Raw genomic sequence first — 19,806 nt, forward strand, 5'->3', positions numbered from 1 at the left:
CCAAATTAAACAAACCCCGCCTCAGCCCTCCCTGGGGTGCATCCCAGAGATGCCTGTGGCGAACTCCAAAGCCTCCTGACTTGTGACACAAGGAAGCTGGCGCAGAAAGAGACAAGGGTCTTAGCCTGTGGCGGTTAAATTAGATGACTTCTGCAAATTTTACAAAAACCCGTGACCATGTGAATGCACTGCTGGGACCCTCCCTGGGGACATTTCCGGATGCAGGAAATGAGCTAGGAGGCTGCTGACATAACCTAGAAATGAGATGGTCGTGGGGGCGGCGGGGCATGGAGAGGAAGCAATAGATTTGAAAAATGTTTCGGGGGTAAAATCGGTCGGATTCGGTGACTGCCCGCGTGCAGGTGTGAGGAAGCGTGAGGAGGCACTGATTTGTCTCGGTTTACAGCTTTCGGTCGGATAACCGGATGGGTGTTGTGGTCAGCAACAACCATGGAGGACTGCAGGGAAGGCACGGGCCAGGAAGGGGAAGGGGGAAGAAAGCTCTGCGCTGGGTTTGTTCAGCTCCAGATGCCTTTGGGGACATCCGAGTGGAGGTGTCTATCCAGCAAGTGCCTCACTTAAGAGGGAGAAGCTCCAAGAAGCGGTCATTAGGACAGGTCATCGGTGGAAGGGGAGGCTAAAGTGCAGGGGAGGCTGAGATTGCCGATGGAGAGCTGGGCGAGAAGGGCAGTGGGCCAAGCGGAGACAAACCCGGGGGGTCCCAGCGTTTCACCAGAGGGCACAGTAAGATGAACCCGTGAAGGAGACAGTCTCCAGAAATTAGTATAATTCAATAGCTTATGATAGATCATAGCTTACCACGTGGTCCTTTTTTCCGTTTTCTTCTTTTCGGTATTTCAGGTTTGGAAAAGAGAAAAGAACTGCTTTAAAAGTGAGATCTGTCTGGGGCGCCTGGGTGGCTCAGTCGGTTAAGCGGCCAGCTTAGGCTCAGGTCATGATCTCGCGGTCCGTGAGTTCGAGCCCCACGTCGGCTCTGTGCAGACCGCTCAGAGCCTGGAGCCTGTTTCAGATTCTGTGTCTCCCTCTCTCTGACCCTCCCCTTTCATGCTCTGTCTCTCTCTGTCTCAAAAATAAATAAACGTTAAAAAAAAATTTTTTTTTAAATAAAAATAAAAATAAAATAAAAGTGAGATCTGTCTTACGAGACTTTGTAGACTTTCAGTCACCTGGTTTGCTTGCACTGAGGAAAAGAATGGGATCATAAAAACGCCCACTAGAGCTGCCTCTTCCTTCACCAAAGACTTAAAAGGTGGAATGGGTCTCTTCTTTAATCCATTTCAAGAGTAAGCTGGGTGTCGACGGACAATATCTTTCACTGATGTGGATGCCCAGGGTGGATAATTTCCCATCAGGCTGCAGAAGCCTGTGCTCAATGATGAAGGCTCCAGGTGGCCTTTGGCATGTGACTCTTCAAGGTATGACAAAGCTCATGACATTTGCATTTTCTAAAATACTCTCTTTGCTGTGGGTAAAACTCAACCAGACATGGTTAACACTTTGACCTCGAGTATGAACCATAAGACTGTAGGGCAGCGCCCTCCTCCTCCCTACCAATTCCTGAGAGGGGCAGTGGTGAGTTTATTTTTGTGCGCTTTTGAATGAATTTAAGACCCATTTTCTAGTCTTGTTACAGTTCTTCCTAAGGATTCTATCAAAGATAAAAGTCCAACTGGCTTTTTGGTGATGGGTCATTATTACAGAAATTAATCAAGTTGTACATTGAGGACCTTGACAATTGGAGCAAATATTAGGATTCCCTGAGGTGGACGCTGGGGCTGGGTGGGGACCGGGGATGTGAAAATGGCCAAGGTGACTTTTACTATTTCAGAGCTTAATGAAGTCTGAAACTTGACTGAGGACCAGTCTACACCGGCTGATTGATTGTTCTTCTTGGTTTATGGATGGAATGACATTAGCTCAGTGGGTAGACACAAGCTGTCTCTTGTGGATCCACGGTGCTGGTGGAAACAGTGTTTTATGTCTGATAATTAGGGCTAACGAAGTGACTATTTCTTAACAAATGTTAGACTTCTAAAGCATTGCCTGCACTGTTGTGGTTCTAGTGTTTTCCTTTCCTGCAGAGTTGGCTTTTCTGGTTTGTCTTTCAGAGTGATTTCTCTAAAACGCTGATCTGGTCAAGATGCCTTCCATGACTTGGCCTCCTGTTTTCCTCAAGCCTCATTTTGCAATTCTCCCCTTGTTGTACATGACCCTCCGGCCTGAAAACGAAGGTGCATAAGATTCCGTGAATAGGACACTACTGTTGATATCTCCCAGCCTCTGCACATAAGGTTCCCTCGCCTTCACCCATCTGGAAAATGAGAACACACTTCAGTTACCTTCTCTGGGACATTGTCTTTGACCTGGCTCTGCAGTTAGGCGCGTTTTAACTTCTTCTACCGCCTTGCAGTGTGGACATCTTGAACATGCTACTTCCCGTAGTGCATTGCTACCATTTGTTTACACACATTTTTCACAGTCTGCATTAGGCTGTTTATGTCCCCAGGGCCAAGCGTAGGACCTGACACAAAGTCCTTTCTTAATAAGAATTTGTTAGAAGAACGAATGAAAACGTTAGAGATCTTGGGGAAAGAGAGGTTGGTCGCCATTGAATCTATTTGATTTGACTGGGACAAGAGCAGCTTCTGATGTTAAATTTGTCCAGCTAAATAGACAGGATAAGAAGCACCATTTATGACCGGTATGAAAACTCTGATTAAAGCACAGATTATGACAGAAAAATAAATTAAGGTTCTGAAATAGTGTTTTGGAATATTTACCCTTTTCTGGAACATTAAATTCGTTTGATACAAGATGAGGATTTTACTATAAGATAATCAGTGAAAAATCACTAAGCTTGTTGAAAAGAAAAGACAGAAGATTGGGGCAAATGGGATAGACAGATGGAGACTTAATATCAACATTATGATGAGCTCTTACCACTGATTTAAAAAAACCAACATCCAGATCGACAACTGGGTGGAAGATGTAAACACGTATAGACATTTGGTGAAAACTTCGGCATACGCTCTATTAAGACTCATATAAAATGCTTATATCATTTGGCCTAGTAACTCTTCACTTGGTGCTTTATTGAAAAGATTTTTTTTTTAACCAAGGTGATGCTATAGACATACAGTTGTTCATTGTAACACTATCTGTAATATCAAGAATTGGAAATTATCTAAATCCTAATACTGAAAGGATGGTCGTATCCATTTGGATGTAATATGCAGTAGGGGCATCCGGGTGGCTCCGTCGGTTAAGTGTCCAACTCAGGCTCAGGTCACGATCTCGCGGTTTGTGAGTTCGAGCCCCGCTTCGGGCTCAGTGCTGACAGCTCAGAGCCTGGAGCCTGCTTCCGATTCTGTGTCTCCCTCTCTCTCTGCCCTTCCCCCACTCACACTCTGTCTCTCTCTCTGTCTCTCTCTCTCTGTCTCTGAAAAATAAACATTGAATATATTATGCAATAAGTAAAATTATTGTCCGTATTTAGGCCAGAAGTACTTTGGGTAAGTAGCAAATTACAAAACCGTCTCTAATCTTTCATGGCATATGTGCATAAGGAGAGGGTCCAAAAGAAAAACTGGAAGAGAAAAGGTATCATGGGGTGTTTTTGTCTCTGGAATTATGTTTAATTAATAGGAGACACTGTCTCTTGTACTGTTGTACAATAAAGGAGGTGAGGTGGAACGATAGAAACAACACTTGCCTTGGGGTCAAGATCCCAGCTCATTCCTTTGCCCTGTGATTCTCTTGAGCAAGTTCACCAGTCTCACCTCTAAAAAGGAAATACAATGACGGACTGTAAGGGCCTTTGTGCATAGCAAGGGAGACGACCAAGCTAGTACAGAAGCATTCCATCCCTGTGAGCTCAGTGTAGGTTAAGGAACGCTGCCTGTGCCGCGATTTTCTCTTCCAGTGTGATAGAGGAGATTGCAGCCCTACTCACACTGGACGCCGGACTCCACCTTGACTTTCGGAGTTAGATACGACATGGTCACTACTATGTGCAGGTGAATAGGGGACCTCAGCAAACAAATTAGACGACTCTCAGTTCCCCTCTGTGGATTTGTGTTTGCTGCTTCTGTTGGCCAGAGTGTGGGCTGGAGGATGAGGCAGGGAGACTGCCACAGGACAATGAGTGTGGTTTAGGACTGTCAGGGAGGCTGGGAAGAGAGATTTCCCATCTTGTCTGTCTGAGATCCACAGATACAACTACTTGGCCTCACATTCATTTTAATGTGAATCATGAAGATCGTTTTAATGTGCTTATTTTATTTTATTTTATTTTAAGGGAGAGAGAGAGAGGGCGCAAGTGAGCGAGGGGCAGAGAGAAAAGGGAGTGAGGGAAGCGGAACTCACCCGAAGCAGGGCTCAGGTGATGTGGGACTCAAATTCATTGAAGTCAGATACTTAACTGACTGAGCCACCCAGGTGCCCCTCATTGTATTTATTTGAGAGAGGGAGAGAGAGAGAGAGAGAGAGAGAGAGAGAGAGAACCCGCTGGGAAGAGGGGCAGGGGGAGGGAGAGAGAGAATCTTAAGCAGCCTCCATGCTCAGCGCAGAGCCTTGATGCGGGGCTTGATCCCGTGACCCTGGGATCATGTCCTGAGGTGAAATCAAGAGTCGGATGCTCAACCGACTGAGCCACCCAGGCACCCCTTTAGTGTGCTCTTTTAAAAATGTCACAGAGGGGTGCCTGGGTGGCCCAGTCTGTCGAGCGTCTGACTTTGGCTCAGGCCATGATCTCATGGTTCGTGAGTTCGAGCCCCACATCAGGCTTACTGCTGTCAGCACAGAGCCCGCTTCACATCCTCTGTCCCCCTCTCTCTCTTCCCCTTCCCTGCTCACACTCTCCCTCTCTCAAAAATAAATAAACATTAAGAAAAAATTTTTAATCTTTAAAAATGTCACAGGGGCGCCTGGGTGGCTCAGTCGGTTAAGCGTCCGACTTCGGCTCAGGTCACAATCTCACGGTCTGTGAGTTCGAGCCCCGCGTCAGTCTCTGGGCTGACAGCTCAGAGCCTGGAGCCTGTTTCGGATTCTGTGTCTCCCTCTCTCTGACCCTCCCCCATTCATGCTCTGTCTCTCTCTGTCTCAAAAATAAATAAACGTTAAAAAAAAAAAATTTTTTTTAAATAAAAAATAAAAAATAAATAAAAATGTCACAGAACTATCAATTCATTGAATACTAGAAATACAGTTCAAGATGGATGGCTGACCACATACTTATCTCTTCTGCCTTTCAAAATGTTATTAAATGATTAAAAATGGTATTTTTTTAAATGAAGCCATCAAGAGGGGCACTATCCATGCATGAGAGATTTCAAAAAATTTCCGGGTAACAAAAAATAGATATAGGTGACTAAGGAAGTAGCACGAGGAAATCTAGGTCCCCAGGGAGTGTGAAAGGGGATTATTGAAACAGGTTAACAGGGGTGCCTGGGTGGCTCTGTCAGTTAAGCATCCGGCTTCAGCTCAGGTCACGATCTCGCGGTTCGTGAGTTCAAGCCCCACGCTGGGCTCTGTGCTGACGGCTCGGAGCCTGGAGCCTGCTTCGGATTCTGTGTCTCCCTCTCTGTCTGCCCCTCCTCCACTCATGCTCTGTCTCTCTCTCAAAAATAAATAAACATTAAAAAAATTTTTTTTTAAAGAAACAGGTTAACAGGGAGTAGATTACTCTTAAAGAACCCTATAGAACCAGGGTCCTGGAAACGCAGATGTGACAAAAAACAGAATGAAACAGCTGAAAATGGGAAGGCTAATGGAACTGCATATTTCCCATCAGGTCCTCCACTTTGCCACCCCTCTTTCAAATGAACTGTCCGTCAGGGAAGCATCTTTTTAATAGTCAGAAAATTAGAATTAAAAAAAAAAGTGTGCAGCCTGAGAGCAAAAACCTTACATATTATGTCTGACTCCCTCCCAAATCACCCTAAAACAGTTCCCCACTGAACAAACCTTGCTCTTGTACACAGAGCAGGATTGGCTTAGAGAAGATGGTTATGTGAATGCTGGTGCATTCATTTGCATTACCATTAAATAAGAATAGATGGCCAAGGGTGGCCGGATGTTTGAAGACATCCATAAAACCTGTACAGGAAAAGAGAAAGACCAAAGTGAAATAAATAGAAAAATAACCTAAAGGCAACAGATAATTCAGGACAGAAGTGAGAGATCTTAAGCAAAGCCGAGCAGACCCTCTCAAATTTATATCTTTTAGAGACATTTGGAAAGATGTTGCTTTCACACTATAAAAATAGGATATTTTGAAAAAGGAGCAATTAAAGAACAAAGAAGTCTTCCCCAAAATAAAAAATAATCTCCTAGAAATTAGAACCAGAAGACAGATTGAAATAGAGAAAAGATGAGAGATACAGAGGAACAATCTAGGACGTCTAACTTACTTTTAAGGGAAAAAGATGAAGAAAAGAAAATATTAAAAAAACACAGAATTTTCTTCTAAAACCAAAAAAGATATTTGAGTTGCCCAGAATAATAAATGTAAAAAACACACAAACGCAAACACATCCTTGGAAAAAAATGAAAACATAGAGAATAAAGCACTTACAAGCTTCTAGAGAGAAAAAGCCAGTCACCTTTGAAAGAACAAGAATCATCCGGTGACTCACACCGGATGATAAGGGGGCTGCAAATCTTGCCTTCTAAGGGAAGATGATTTTCAGTATAGAATTCTGTACTCATCCAAATTATCGACTTCATATGCCATTTGCAGACATTCAGAAATTCAAAAAATTTCCCTTCCACATACCACTTCTTGGGAAGTTACTTGAGATTGCTCCAGCGAAAGGAGGTAGTTACGAGATCCTAGAAACAGAAGCTAAAACCAGGAGAATAATGAAGAAAAGTGCCAGAATATCAAGGCCAGAGGAGAGTCACTCCCTTGGAGCAAGAAGACTCGAGAGTTCCAACAGGAAGTTTACTAGGGGGAGGAAAGAGTGTTTGGAGAAACTTGGCCACCATCTTTGGAAATTTAGAACAGCTAAAGAGGAGTTAACCTAAAGGCAAACAGGAAAAGAGAAAGGCAATTAGAAACCCCAGGGGAGGAGAAGAACACAAAAAGCTGAAGAACACAGAACATTCACCATGATACATACTACTTAGCTTTGCAGAGAGTAACATTTATATAATTATAATCATGTGAACACTGTTGATTGATTTTGAATTTAGAGTCAGTATACAGGTGGTGGGAAGGTGTATGGGTACAGGACAGACTTTTTAACCTTGACAGTGTAAAAGTATAACTGATAATTTGGGGGTGGGAGTAGGGAAGAGAGCTCAGGAAAGGGTGCAAATAGACTTATCTTAAAAAGTATGGACACAAAAGATCATCTTAATTGATGGAACTAAGAAATAGAGGTATAGTATTTCAAGCTACAAAGGTAACCAGTAGAGAAATGTTGATATAACCATGTTGGCAAGAAAGAGAGATAGCCAGAACAGTACACGTGGGCTAAATTCTCATATATTAAAGAAATCAATAATGTGTTCAAGGGATGAAGTAAGAAATAGCAGATAAGTATAAATATAGAAACTAAAAGATGTAAAAATGGAAAAATTAAATGGATTTAAAATGGTTTCCTCTGAAGAATAGCACAAAGAGAATAGTCAGGAAACTATTGCTTTTCATTACAGCAGTCTGTCGTCTTCCTTTTTAAGTACTTTAAAAAATGGAAACCGAGGAGCGCCTGGGTGGCTCAGTCAGTTAAGCGTCTGACCTCGGCTCAGGTCATGATCTCGCGGTTCGTGGGTTTGAGCCCCTCGTCGGGCTCTGTGCTGACAGGTCGGAGCCTGGAGCCCGCTTCGGATTCTGTGTATCCCTCTCTCTCTGCCCCTCCCCCACTGGCACTCTGTCTCTCTCTCAAAAATAAACCTTAAAAATTAAAAAACATAATAAAAATAATTTTAAAAGATGGAAACCGAAGGAAAGGAAGGGAGGAAGAGAAGAATGGAGGAGGAAAGAAATGTGGGGAGCCTGCGAGATCATAATGCAATCTACTTGGAGGTGGACACAGACTTCTAAGACTTGGCACTTATATCTTCTAACTCTAATTTAAATGTGTGTGTGTGTGTGTGTGTGTGTGTGTGTGTGTGTGTGTGTGTTTAGTGTATAGTAAGGTTCTATTTTTATTTTAGTTTTTGGCTTTTATTTAAGAAAAATTTCAAACTTACAGAGAAGTTTCAAGAATAAAAGTAGTACATCGAGCGCTCGAGTATTCCACACCCAGATTCACCCAGGTCAACATTTCACTCTCTGTGCTTCATCATTTTCCCCTCACTGCCCCCTTGGGTTTTCTCAACCACTGGAGGGTTACATGCAGTAACCTTTAAATACTTTACCTTTACCCCTAAATACTTCAGTGTGTGTTTCATAAGAGGTAGGAATATGCTCTTACATAACCACAGGAAATTTAACACTGATATCAAACTTTAATCTATCACTAAGATTCAACCTGCGAGTAATACTTTTCCTTACTTACAGCTACCTCCCTTCAAGATTCTGTTTGGCCCTGGGCCTTTTTCCTTTTCTCCCCCCAACTCCAGCCTTTTGCCATCACCTCATTCTCTCTCCTTGTTTTTGCTGTTTTGAAGTCTTTTCTTTATAATTATTTGAATGATTCCTGGAGTTTACAATGCAGACATACACAGACACGCACACACACACGGAAGTAAAAGCTTTACCAAACCCTGTCTGGTGGGGGAAACCTTTTGTTCCTTTGCCTTTCCGAAAATCACCCGCACTATTGTTCGAGTCTTTGAGCCTCCTTTTGAAAACTGAATTGTATAGCTACATTTCTGAAGGTTTAACAGCTTTTCTTTTTTCTTTTTTTTTTCTTTCTCCACTCTGGTTTCTAGTTTGAAAAAGTACCAGAAGGTTTTATCCCTCCATCTACACCCAAGTTTGCATATGGAAAAGTTGCTCTGCAAAAGGTAAGAAAGAAAATAACAGAACTGTTGGGAGTGAGGGGGTGGAATTTAGCAGTTGTGAGTGAAAGTGTCACGCTGGGGAATTGGTTCTATCTTTCTGTGAATTGGTTTTCTGTGAGACTGATGGGGTAGGTGATGTTTCTGGGAAAATGGGGACGTGCGTGTGTCACATTGACGGGGTGAGCACATAGGGCATGAGCAGGAGTGGGTGGACGTTTGTACATCATTCAGGTCATTTTGGTTCAATTACCAGTCATCCAAAGCAGCTTCAGGACCTTTGTGGGAATAACATGCCACCTTGTTATGCTTGGTGAGGTTCTTTTTCCATAATTTACGTTTTTTTAGGGAGTTCTCCAAAGCCACAGGCATTGTCATAGATCTTTGCACATGTAGTGTGCTTCCCTCCATCTCAAAATCATGTACTGATTTTTGTGCTCTGGTTTATTTGGTAAATGGGACAGCAAGAGGGAAATGGCTAGAAATTAATCATAAAAAGGAGTTGAAGACGTTTTATTCTAGGAAAGAGAAAAAGAAGGGAGATTTCATTTCATTGTCGGGAGTGACGTAAGCCAAAATCAATTTGTTTTGACCATCTGTGTCTTCAGGATTTCCCCTTTTATAATCCCTAACTCCTACATCTGTTAACTCACAAGAGAAAAAAAAAAACCACAAGCAGTTACACATTTCTTAAGAATCTTGACATTCTAAAATAGTGTAAGTTTTTATCTTTAACCAAAATGCCAAACACGATTGTATAATTTTTCCGTTCGTGAAGCCCTTTGATACTATGATTGGTTGAGCTCCTGTGACATTTTCCACCTAGCGTCAGATAAGTGTGTTACATTCTACAAAGAATGTGGTCTCTCTGCGTGATAGGAATCTTTCTTTAGTTTTGATCAGACTTGAATCACACTTGTAAACGGAGTATCTTCTATTTTTCTCCTTGCTGCTGGCTACTTGAGGAGGTTGATTTGTTTTGGAGCTGCGAGAAATGTATTTTTATGCAACAGAAAATAGGTACACATATTTAATACAGCAACATTGCTAAAACAAAACAAAACAAAACTAGCATAGTACCAAAAATACATTCTATTTACCATGAAGGAGAATTGTGTGAGTAGAAATAGCTTTTCCTTATGAACTAAATGTTTACAGTTTAAGATAGCAAATTAGCACGCAACTGAATTCAGTTGATGTAGGACATGGTTTATGGAATAAACCGTTTACCGTGAGTGGAATTTCTTTAGTTGTCCACATAGAAAAGCATCCATGTGAGTAGCTGAACTGATGGAATTGTACTTAAGGTTTTGTTTTCCCTTATGTTACACATCAGCAAGGTATCCCTGCAAAAGTGTCCATAAAATTTCTAACCAGTGTCAGTCGTGGGAAGTCCTAGGTTCAGAGCCAAACCTAACTGCAGACCTTGGCTCTGCCGTTGCTCCCGTGAGGCTCTCTGAGAACCTGTTTCCTCATCCCTAACCTGGGGACAGTGATGGCTGCCCCACCCGGCGGTTGTAAGGATTCACTGGGGTGTGCATGCGAGGTACGCTCACCTGGGCTTCGGTAGGCGCTCAGCGATCGGTAGCTGCCATCATCCTTGTTACTACCTCGGAGTAAGCCTCCTGGGTTGTGAGAGTACACGATCGTCTGGACTAAATGTAGTAAGCATTTATTGAGTGTCTACTATGTGCTGGGTATCGGGTGAGCACCACACAGACTCTGCCCTTAAGAAGCTGACACAACGGCAAGGACGGCAAAGGTAAGCGGCCGGTACGTGATGCAGGCGTGGAAAATAGGCCACAGTCAAGTTCAGAGGAAGGTGCAGTCCTGGTTACTTCCCTCCGGGATGCTGGGGAAGGCTTTAGAGAGGAGGCAGCCTCCGAGCCTTGGTTTTCATTCATTTGAAGGGCCTTTTAATTTTTTTTTTTTTAATTTTTTTAACGTTTTATTTATTTTTGAGACAGAGAGAGACAGAGCATGAACAGGGGAGGGTCAGTGAGAGGGAGACACAGAATCTGAAACAGGCTCCAGGCTCTGAGCTGTCAGCACAGAGCCCGATGCGGGGCTCGAACTCACGGACCGCGAGATCATGACCTGAGCCGAAGTCGGCCGCCCAACCGACTGAGCCACCCAGGCGTCCCTGAAGGGCCTTTTATATAGAGGTTGTATTTGCGAATAGATGTGCTTGACACGCTTTACGACCACCGTGAGTTATTTTTCATCGAGAGTTAGGGAATGGATAGCGATGATTGAAGGCAACTGGGGGTCAGCATTGAGCGGAATTTTAACAGTTTAGGTCTGTTTAGGGATTTGGTCCAATCCAGTAATGTCTTTGATAATTTGCAAATGGCATTAGCCTCCACTCTGATGACCAGGTGACAGTGAGTGAATGCTGGTCTTGTTTCTTTTCAGTTAAAGACGGTGGAGGACGCTCTGAACGTTCTGTGTCCTGCTGGGCCCATAAAAAGCCTTTATCCGTTGACGTTTATCCAGGTGAAACAGGTAGGCCTTCAGAGGTAATGCTTCACCCTTCTTCTACTGACAAAAAGGTACTTTCTGCACTGCCCTCCAGGGGCTAAAGTGGTAGGCAGATAAATCAGGTCCCGTGTAAATTCGCCACCGATTTCCAGGCTCTCTGTAGCTTTAAGTACCACATGGTGGTCCTTCCTAGATTCCCCCCACCCCGTTCTTCTCATGCCTTGAATAGACGTAGCTCAACCTGATTCAACATAACTCTGACTGTATTTCTGATCTTAGTCTTGATTACTAGAGGAAAACCACCATCTTAATGCGCAAAAAGATCATTTAATTATTTGTCCTTAGTTAGCTCAAAGGTGTAGGGACCGTGTTCTCAATAGGTTAGGTTCTTAGAGATTTTTCCTGCTTTTGAAGGGAGCAGAATGCCTGTCAGTGCATACATGCATGCCCGCGTGTATGTGGTTAACCCAGGCACTGCCTCATATGAATTTTATTTATTATTTATTTATTTTAAATGGGCTCCATGCCTGACATGGGGCTCAAACTCATGACCCTGAGACCAAGAGTTGCACACTTGGCCGACTGAGCCAGCCAGGTGCCTGCCCCTCGTATTTATTTAAAAATTTTTTCCCAGCTTTTTATTTTGGAAATCTTCAAATCTAAAAATGTTGCAAGAAAAGTGTAATTTACACCCCTGTAGCTTTCACCTGGATTCACTAAATGTTGCCAGTTGGGTCTGTGTGTGTATCTGCAGTCAACTGCCCTTTTTTAACCATTTGAGTTTGTGGTCAGTATCCTGACACGTCACCCCTAAATATTACAGCATATATCTTTTAAGAAAAAGGACATCTTCCTATATGAACACGATATGATGATGATCACACTTAAGAAATTTAACGTTGATATAATCTTATTTAATATGCACTCTATAGTCAAGTATCCAATAATGTCCTATATAGCTTACCTTTTTTTTTTTTAAATGTTTGTTTATTTTTGAGGGAGAGGAGTGGGGGAGGGGCAGAGAGAGAGGCTACACAGAGGATCAGAAGCAGGCTCCACGCTGACAGCAGCAAGCCCGATGTGGGATTTGAACTCACGAACCATGAGGTCATGCCCCGAGCCCGAGTCAGATGCGTAGCCGACTGAGCCACCCAGCCACCCCTTAACTTTTTTTCAATCCAGCTTCCGATCCATGATCACACATCGCATTTAGTTATAATGTCCCTTTTTTCTTCTTTCCTCTGTCACTATTCCTAAGTCTTGTTTTCCCTCTCTCTCTTTCTCGTGACATGGACATTTCTGAGTTCGGGCCAGTTGTCTTGTAGACTTCCCCTCACTGACTAGATTCAGTAAAACATTTTTGGCATGAACGTGACGAAGGGGCTGTGTCCTCAGAGCGCCATGTCAAGATGTCCATGAGGTCACTTTGTCCCCTTGTTGTGATGTTAAGTTTGAACACCTAGTTAGGATCTCAGCCCCATTTTTCGAAATGGAAACTTATCTGGATCCCCCTGATGACTCTCTGTGGAGATCCCCTTCTGGAAGGTGTCTGAACCATAAGGTAATAAGACAGTGGCGTATCTAATCTTAGTGTATTTTGCCTCTGGTTACTCTGTTTACACTTGTGATTTTGTTCTAACCACTCTGTTGGATCGATACAATGAGTAATTAAGCCCTCCTTTCAGTAACACTGGATAGAAGCCTTGCTCCCGTTCCAGCCAACACCTGCTGTGTCGCCTCTTCCTCGAGAAAATACAACCCGCCTTTTTCACCAAGCAGGGGAGCGTCTCGGCCAAGACACGGTCAGGTCACTAGAGCACCTGGAACCTGGGAAGTGAATTCCAGGTTGATGCAGCGACATCTGCACTCACTGTTCTTTGCCAGACCCTTCTGCTCTGTGATCTCTGGCCGAGGCAGTGCTCTAGGACTGGGGGCACTCCCTGGGCCCTGGCTGTTTCAGGTCTGGGGCCAGCCCACTGAGTGTTTATTTCCAGCGAAACCCTGGAGAGCGCAGGTGCAGGGAGTGGGATGCAGCCCTGCTCCTCTGCCCCCACCCCATCCTCACCCCCACCCCCACTCCCACCCCCACCCCGGCGGCCGCAGCCAGCTTTGCAGGGAGCACTGTGACTTCTGCTCCCTCCTGGGAGCCCTTCCTCAGTGTTCCTCAGCCTCTGAGCTAGGACTTACCACTTCAGTTACTTTGAAAAGAAAAAAACAAACAAACAAGAAAAAGGTGGAGATTTGGGGTCTGGGAGGGAGGGCACCCTTGTGCATGAAGCCTTGGGTGGTGGCCCCAGTGACATTTCTTGAGTTCAGCCCTTTCCTGCAACACAAGAACGTGGGTTAACGTGTTTCTTTTTTCACCTCGTCTAAATCCCCTTCACATTTGCTGACATACACTCCCTTGCTTTCTGGGCTCTAGACGTGAGGAACTTTTTCTCTGTCCCACACTGGATGTCTGTGGGATCCCCCTGGATGACAAGGTTTGGTTCCACTCACCCTGCCTAACATCCAGAGCAGGAAAGTCACCAGCTGAGGCCAAGGGTGCTCTTTGTTGCTGCGGCTGATAGTCTGGGGCCTTCCTTTCGGACCAAGGATTCCAGCATCTCTGGCTTCTGACTTAGCCACCGGTTACACCTCATCTCTCACTGTCTCTGTTCCCGCCACCCCCGTCCCTCCACTTTAAACAGTTTCTGATTGACTCTTGTTTTGTATGTTAGAGCACATTTAGCCCAAGAACCTGGAAAATGTTTCACCAACATTGTTGGCTTCGTTGTTGTCTTTTTTTTTTCAAGATTTTTTTTTTCAATGTTTATTTATTTTTGAGAGAAAGACAGCACAAACAGGGGAGGGGCAGAGAGAGAGGGAGACACAAAATCCAAAGCAGGCTCCAGGCTCCAAGTTGTCGGCACAGGAGCCCGATGCGGGGCTCGAACCCACAAGCTGTGAGATCATGACCTGAGCAGAAGTCGGACACTTAACCAACTGAGCCACCCAGGCGCCCCTAAGATTTTATTTCAAAATAATCTCTACACCCAATGTGGGGCTTGAACTCATGACCCGGAGATCAAGAGTCACATGCTCTACTGAGGGGCGCCTGGATAGCTCAGTCGGTTAACTGTCCAACTTCTGCTCAGGTCATTATCTCGCGGTTCGTGGGTTCGAGCCCCGCATCGGGCTCTGTGCTGACAGGTCGGAGCCTGGAGCCTGCTTCGGATTCTGTGTCTCCCTCTCTTTCTGTCCCTCTTCCAGTCACACCCTGTCTCTCTCTCTTTCAAAAATAAACAAATATTAAAAACATTTTTAAAATTTTTAAAAAGTCACATGCTCTACCAATTGAGCCGGTCAGGCACCCTGTTTGCCTTTTTTTGTTGTGTTATGTTGTGTTTTGAGGTAATGTAAATAACCTCCTGATATGTATGATAGGATCCCCCTGAGTGATTCTGGGCAAATTTCCTTGTGTGGGAAAGGGATGTCTGATAAAATGCTCTTCTGGATTCCTTGCTGCGACTGCTACGAGAGTGTATGATCTAAAAATTTAAGCCAGTTCTTTCAGACTGAATTTTTGCTGGAGGCTAGAGGAACACTTTATTCCTTATGATTCTAGAAACAGCACTTTCACACCGATCGAGGTGGCCAGGCTATCTTTTTTGAAAGAGTGATGTATTTTCCTTCCTTCTTTTTGTCACCAGTATTTTGGTTTCGTGCTATACCGAACAACGCTTCCTCAAGACTGCAGCAACCCCACACCCCTGTCATCACCCCTCAATGGAGTCCGTGACCGCGCCTATGTCGCCGTGGACGGGGTAAGAATTGTCTCTGAGCTGTGTGTGTCTGCCCCAACGGGGGGATGTGTGGTCTGTGCTTGGAAATGGGGCATTCGAGGCCATTGCGCACCTTTCTACACTCCGGCTCTGCCCCTCCTCTCGATGTCCCTTAGCTGTGGCCCTTGCTTGCTGATGTGGCCTCACCCATGCTCCCTCTGCCTGCACCTGGAAGGGTGTGCTCAAGCCAGCCCCCTTTGTGGAAACCTTCCTGGTCTCCCCAGCCCAGGCCGTCCTCTCTGACCAACCACAGGATGTCACCCATGTCTCCTTTGCTCCTGGAGGACAGGCCCCATTTTGAACACGCGGGAGCCGCGATTCGTTTAGCTCTGTGCCTTTATCCTGCGTGAGAAATTCTATGCAGAAGGATTGTTCATGGTAATCATAGCCACAATACACAAAGAACTTTGTTTCACAGCGCAGGGAAGAAACATTAGAGGATTTCCATTCCTTCCACTGGAGTAATCATGTGAAAAAGCACATGAAGAGATTTTTCTAACCTTGGAAATTTGTTCAGAAATTTTTTTTTTTTTTTTTTTTTAACATTTTTTATTTATTTTTGGGACAGAGAGAGACAGAGCATGAACGGGGGAGGGGCAGAGAGAGAGGGAGACACAGAATCCGAAACAGGCTCCAGGCTCCGAGCCATCAGCCCAGAGCCTGACGCGGGGCTCGAACTCACGGACCGCGAGATCGTGACCTGGCTGAAGTCGGACGCTTAACCGACTGCGCCACCCAGGCGCCCCAATTCAGAAATTTTTAAATTAAAATGTTTCCATTCTGCTGTGATCAAAGGCTTTCATTTCAGCGGGAGCACGTTTCTAGGACACCATGTGTGTGTTGCCCGTGTATGTACTGACAGCCGTTGTGTGTTGAATTCCAGTTTAGGGGTGGGTCGTCTTCGTGAATTCTAGTCAGTATAACTTCAGTTGTTTGTTCTCATTCTATGGGAGCACGTTTCTAGGACACCATGTGTGTGTTGCCCGTGTATGTACTGACAGCCGTTGTGTGTTGAATTCCAGTTTAGGGGTGGGTCGTCTTCGTGAATTCTAGTCAGTATAACTTCAGTTGTTTGTTCTCATTCTATTATATAATTTTCGTGGTTAATGCATCCTATCAGGTATTTTGAGGTGAGACTGCTCCACCTAACTCTCTGATTTTTATCTCATTTATCTGATTTTTGGTCTCATCTCTCCACGTTGTGTAGAAGCCACTTTTTATGACTGCCTTTTGTGCTGTGAGAACACGGAGGGGCTCCCGTAGTAGGAATCCCCCCCTGGAGTTGTCGGGTCCGTTCCCTTTCTATTAAAAGTAGACGTGCAGTAGGGACGCCTGGGTGGCTCGGTCGGTTGAGCGTCCGACTTCGGCTCAGGTCGTGATCTCACAGTTTGTGGGTTCGAGCCCCGCCTCGGGCTCTGTGCTGACCGCTTGCTCAGAGCCTGGAGCCTGCTTCGGATTCTGTGTCTCCTTCTCTCTCTGCCCCTCCCCCGCTCATGCTTTGTCTCACTCTGTTTCTCAAAAATAAATAAAGGTAATTAAAAAAAATTAAAAGAAAAAAGACGTGCAGCAAACATCCCAGAGCAAAGGAAGCCAGCCTAGACCTTCCCTTGCTCTGAGCTGTGCCTGGTGGGTTGCCTGTTTTGGAAGCAGTGTTTGGAGGAACTTGGCCACCTGGCCGGTGGCTTGGGCAAAGGGGCCGGCAGAGCACTGTCTCCTGAGTCTGGTGACACCTCAAGGCAGGAAAATGAGTGTGACGGCTGAGCCAGCCGAGCTCTGTTGCCCTTCTCACCTCAGTTAATTCCTACCGGACTCTGACCCCACAGGTGCCCCAGGGAGTCCTGGAGCGAAGTTACGTGATCACTCTGAACATAACAGGGCAAGCCGGAGCCACTCTGGACCTTCTGGTGGAGAACATGGGGCGTGTGAACTATGGCAGATACATCAATGATTTCAAGGTAGGACCAGCCTCGCTGTCGAGGTCGATAGGACTGTGTCTGTGCCACCCGAGGAAGTCTTTGTAAAGCCATTTAAAAACTCTCACACATACATTCTTCTCCTCCAGCCCTGTTCACGTAGAAGCGGTTTTTAAAAACACACACACTTTGCCAAGTTTGGTGATTGAACCTGCCATGATTTGTTTTGCAACTTCAAAGCTCGTGTATTTGAGGACCTGCCCTCCTCTGCAGGATGAGAAGGTTGAGCTTTGCAAAGAGAACCCTTCCCTCATGTTCGGGTTCGGCCATCCTGTAGAAAGAAGGAGGAAGCCTCTCCACCAAGCTTTTCCTTTGCTTAAAAAAGCCCACCTAGCTCTCAAAAGGGGCTGCGTGGCCAGCCAAGCCAGCTTAGCCTTTGGTCGGCCCCGTTTGCTGGGTGTGGACCGTCCGTGATGAAGCCTTGAGGCGTAGGAAGCCTTTTCCCTCGGTGTGTGGCCTCTCACCCCTGCTGGTTCCTCTGTGTCCGGGTGGCTAGCCCCGACCCAAACGTTTTTCCTTGGAAAATATTTTCAGAGCGTGATTCGGCAAACATTTGTTAGGCTCATGCTCTGCACGAGGCTCCGCGAGCTGCAGGGATGTGGAGATACAGGCTTCCCTGCAGATAGTTCCTCATCTGCTAGAGGACAGCAGGCCCCCATGGAACGATTTATGGCATCACTCGGCCTAGGCCAGAACAGGTGTGTGGGACTGTTTCCTGACCCCGTTGATGCGGCTCAGAGGCAGGGCAGTTACACTCCTAGGGAATGATCGTGCAGGGGCCACCTTTGTCTCCAGTAGAGATGTCCCGGTTAAAGTCCTTGTGCTCAGGCTGTGGCTAGTGGCCTTCCTGCTTGGCTGTCACAGGCCACGTTGGCCCCTGCAGTGACAGGCATCCTTGTGTAGTCTCTGGCCATAGTGCCCAGCAAAGAGCCTGGCACACGGCTGCCTGGCCAGTGTTTATTGGATTTACTAAGTGGGCAGTGGAGGCTGGGTATCGAGAGGTGGCCTGGGAGAAATTTGGGACCTGACTGGGAGTGGAGAAGTTCGCCACATAAAAGGCAGGGAAGAGGAAGCTAGGCAAGCCGTGAGCATAGGCCTCGATGGGGCCAGGGACGCCCCAGCCCGCTAAGCCGCTGGACAAATAGAGCAACTCCAGCATGCCGGTCTGAGGGTCACCATTATCGTCACTCCGTGTCTAGCCTTTCCCAGATATCAAAGTATTCTCGTTTACGCCGCCTCACTGAGTTCCACAGCAGGTGAACGGACTCGGTGGGATCATCCCAGAGTGCTGCTGAGGGGCTCAATGCCAAGACTTGCTCCTGGTTGTATGAAGGGGCGGGGTCTGCCCCCCTCCCCCACTACACCTTCTGCATTCCTGACTCCATGCATTCTCCCATTCCATAGATTCCATCATCCCTTCCATTCAGCGATGACTTTGAACCAAGCACTCAACATGACGGGCACGGGGTCGAAAGCTCTGGCCTCAAGCAACATGCCACTTTGGCGTGCACCTCATTTGAGTCTCATTTACTGTTGGCGTTTCATATCCCAGTTTGCTTTCCCTAAGAATTCAGGGTAGGGACACAGAGACACTCGACGCCTTTTTCTTCCCACCCCAGCTCATTACTGTTTCTCCTTTACAGGGTCTTATTTCTAACCTGACCCTCGGCTCCAGTGTCCTCACGGACTGGATGGTCTTCCCGCTGGACACCGAGGATGCGGTGCGCAGCCGTCTGGGAGGCTGGCATGGCCGCAACCATGGCCGTCAGGAGAAAGCCTTTGCCCACCACTCGTCCAACTACACACTCCCGGCCTTTTACACGGGGAACTTCTCTATTCCCAGCGGGATCCCAGACTTGCCCCAGGACACCTTTATCCAGTTTTCTGGATGGACCAAGGTACGTGTCTTCATGGAAAGTATTTTAGTTTGAGCCTCAAAGATCTGCTTTTCGGCCTCTGATAAAGAATCAAAAAGAGCTGCTGATGAGACGCCGTGTGACACTTTGGGAGTAGAGAGCTTTCTGTGTTCGTTTACCCAGTCCTCCGTAGTGGCACCTTGGCAGACCTTCGGGGACTCGATGGCCAGCCGGAATGTGTACCGTGTGCCCCATTGTCACTGACTGGCAACTTCCTTTAGCAAGTGATGGCTTTCTGGCTTCCCCTAAGAAAAACCGTAGCCCTTCGGATACTGATTATGAGGGACACTTTCTGTTTCTCTTGAAGAAAATTTGGCCCAGGCAGGGGGTGGGTCTCTGGGAGAACTTGTTTTTCTTTTGTCCATGCCTACTTCTGTACCCCCACAACACTCCACTTTCATACAGCCTTGCACCCTGGGGGCGCCCACCGTTGTCTCTGTGATCTTCACCTCTTCCTTGGCCACTTTCCTGACTGGTCACCCCCCACCTTTATTCTTTGAAGCCATCCACATGTCTTCCTTCACCGTTGTCTTCTTCATTTCAGTCCCATTTTCACCCTGGATGACCTTACCATGACTCAGTTATGCATTCAACAAGTATTTTTCAGCGGCTGCTATGTGCCCAAGCTTCGTGCCGGGCACT

The 19,806-nt window shown here is 46.0% G+C and overlaps 1 protein-coding gene and 1 long non-coding RNA gene across 4 annotated transcripts in view; both read left to right on the plus strand.

Annotated features, from left to right (window-relative positions):
- GLB1 (galactosidase beta 1) overlaps positions 1–19,806 on the plus strand; it is a 104,618-nt gene that overhangs the window by 50,130 nt on the left and 34,682 nt on the right. For all 3 annotated transcript variants that reach the window (XM_058729285.1, XM_058729282.1, XM_058729283.1), the window contains exons 11-15: positions 8,902–8,976; positions 11,386–11,475; positions 15,144–15,257; positions 17,099–17,230; positions 18,892–19,146. In XM_058729285.1, the coding sequence (XP_058585268.1) occupies positions 8,902–8,976; positions 11,386–11,475; positions 15,144–15,257; positions 17,099–17,230; positions 18,892–19,146 (666 nt within the window). The remainder of the gene's footprint in view (positions 1–8,901; positions 8,977–11,385; positions 11,476–15,143; positions 15,258–17,098; positions 17,231–18,891; positions 19,147–19,806) is intronic.
- Positions 1,138–5,637, plus strand: LOC131511559 (uncharacterized). Its single transcript, XR_009261579.1, has 2 exons — positions 1,138–1,436; positions 2,130–5,637. It is a non-coding gene; the product is annotated as an uncharacterized LOC131511559 (long non-coding RNA).

This window comes from Neofelis nebulosa, chromosome 5 (assembly GCF_028018385.1).
Source record: "Neofelis nebulosa isolate mNeoNeb1 chromosome 5, mNeoNeb1.pri, whole genome shotgun sequence".
In the NCBI taxonomy this organism is placed as follows: domain Eukaryota; kingdom Metazoa; phylum Chordata; class Mammalia; order Carnivora; family Felidae; genus Neofelis; species Neofelis nebulosa.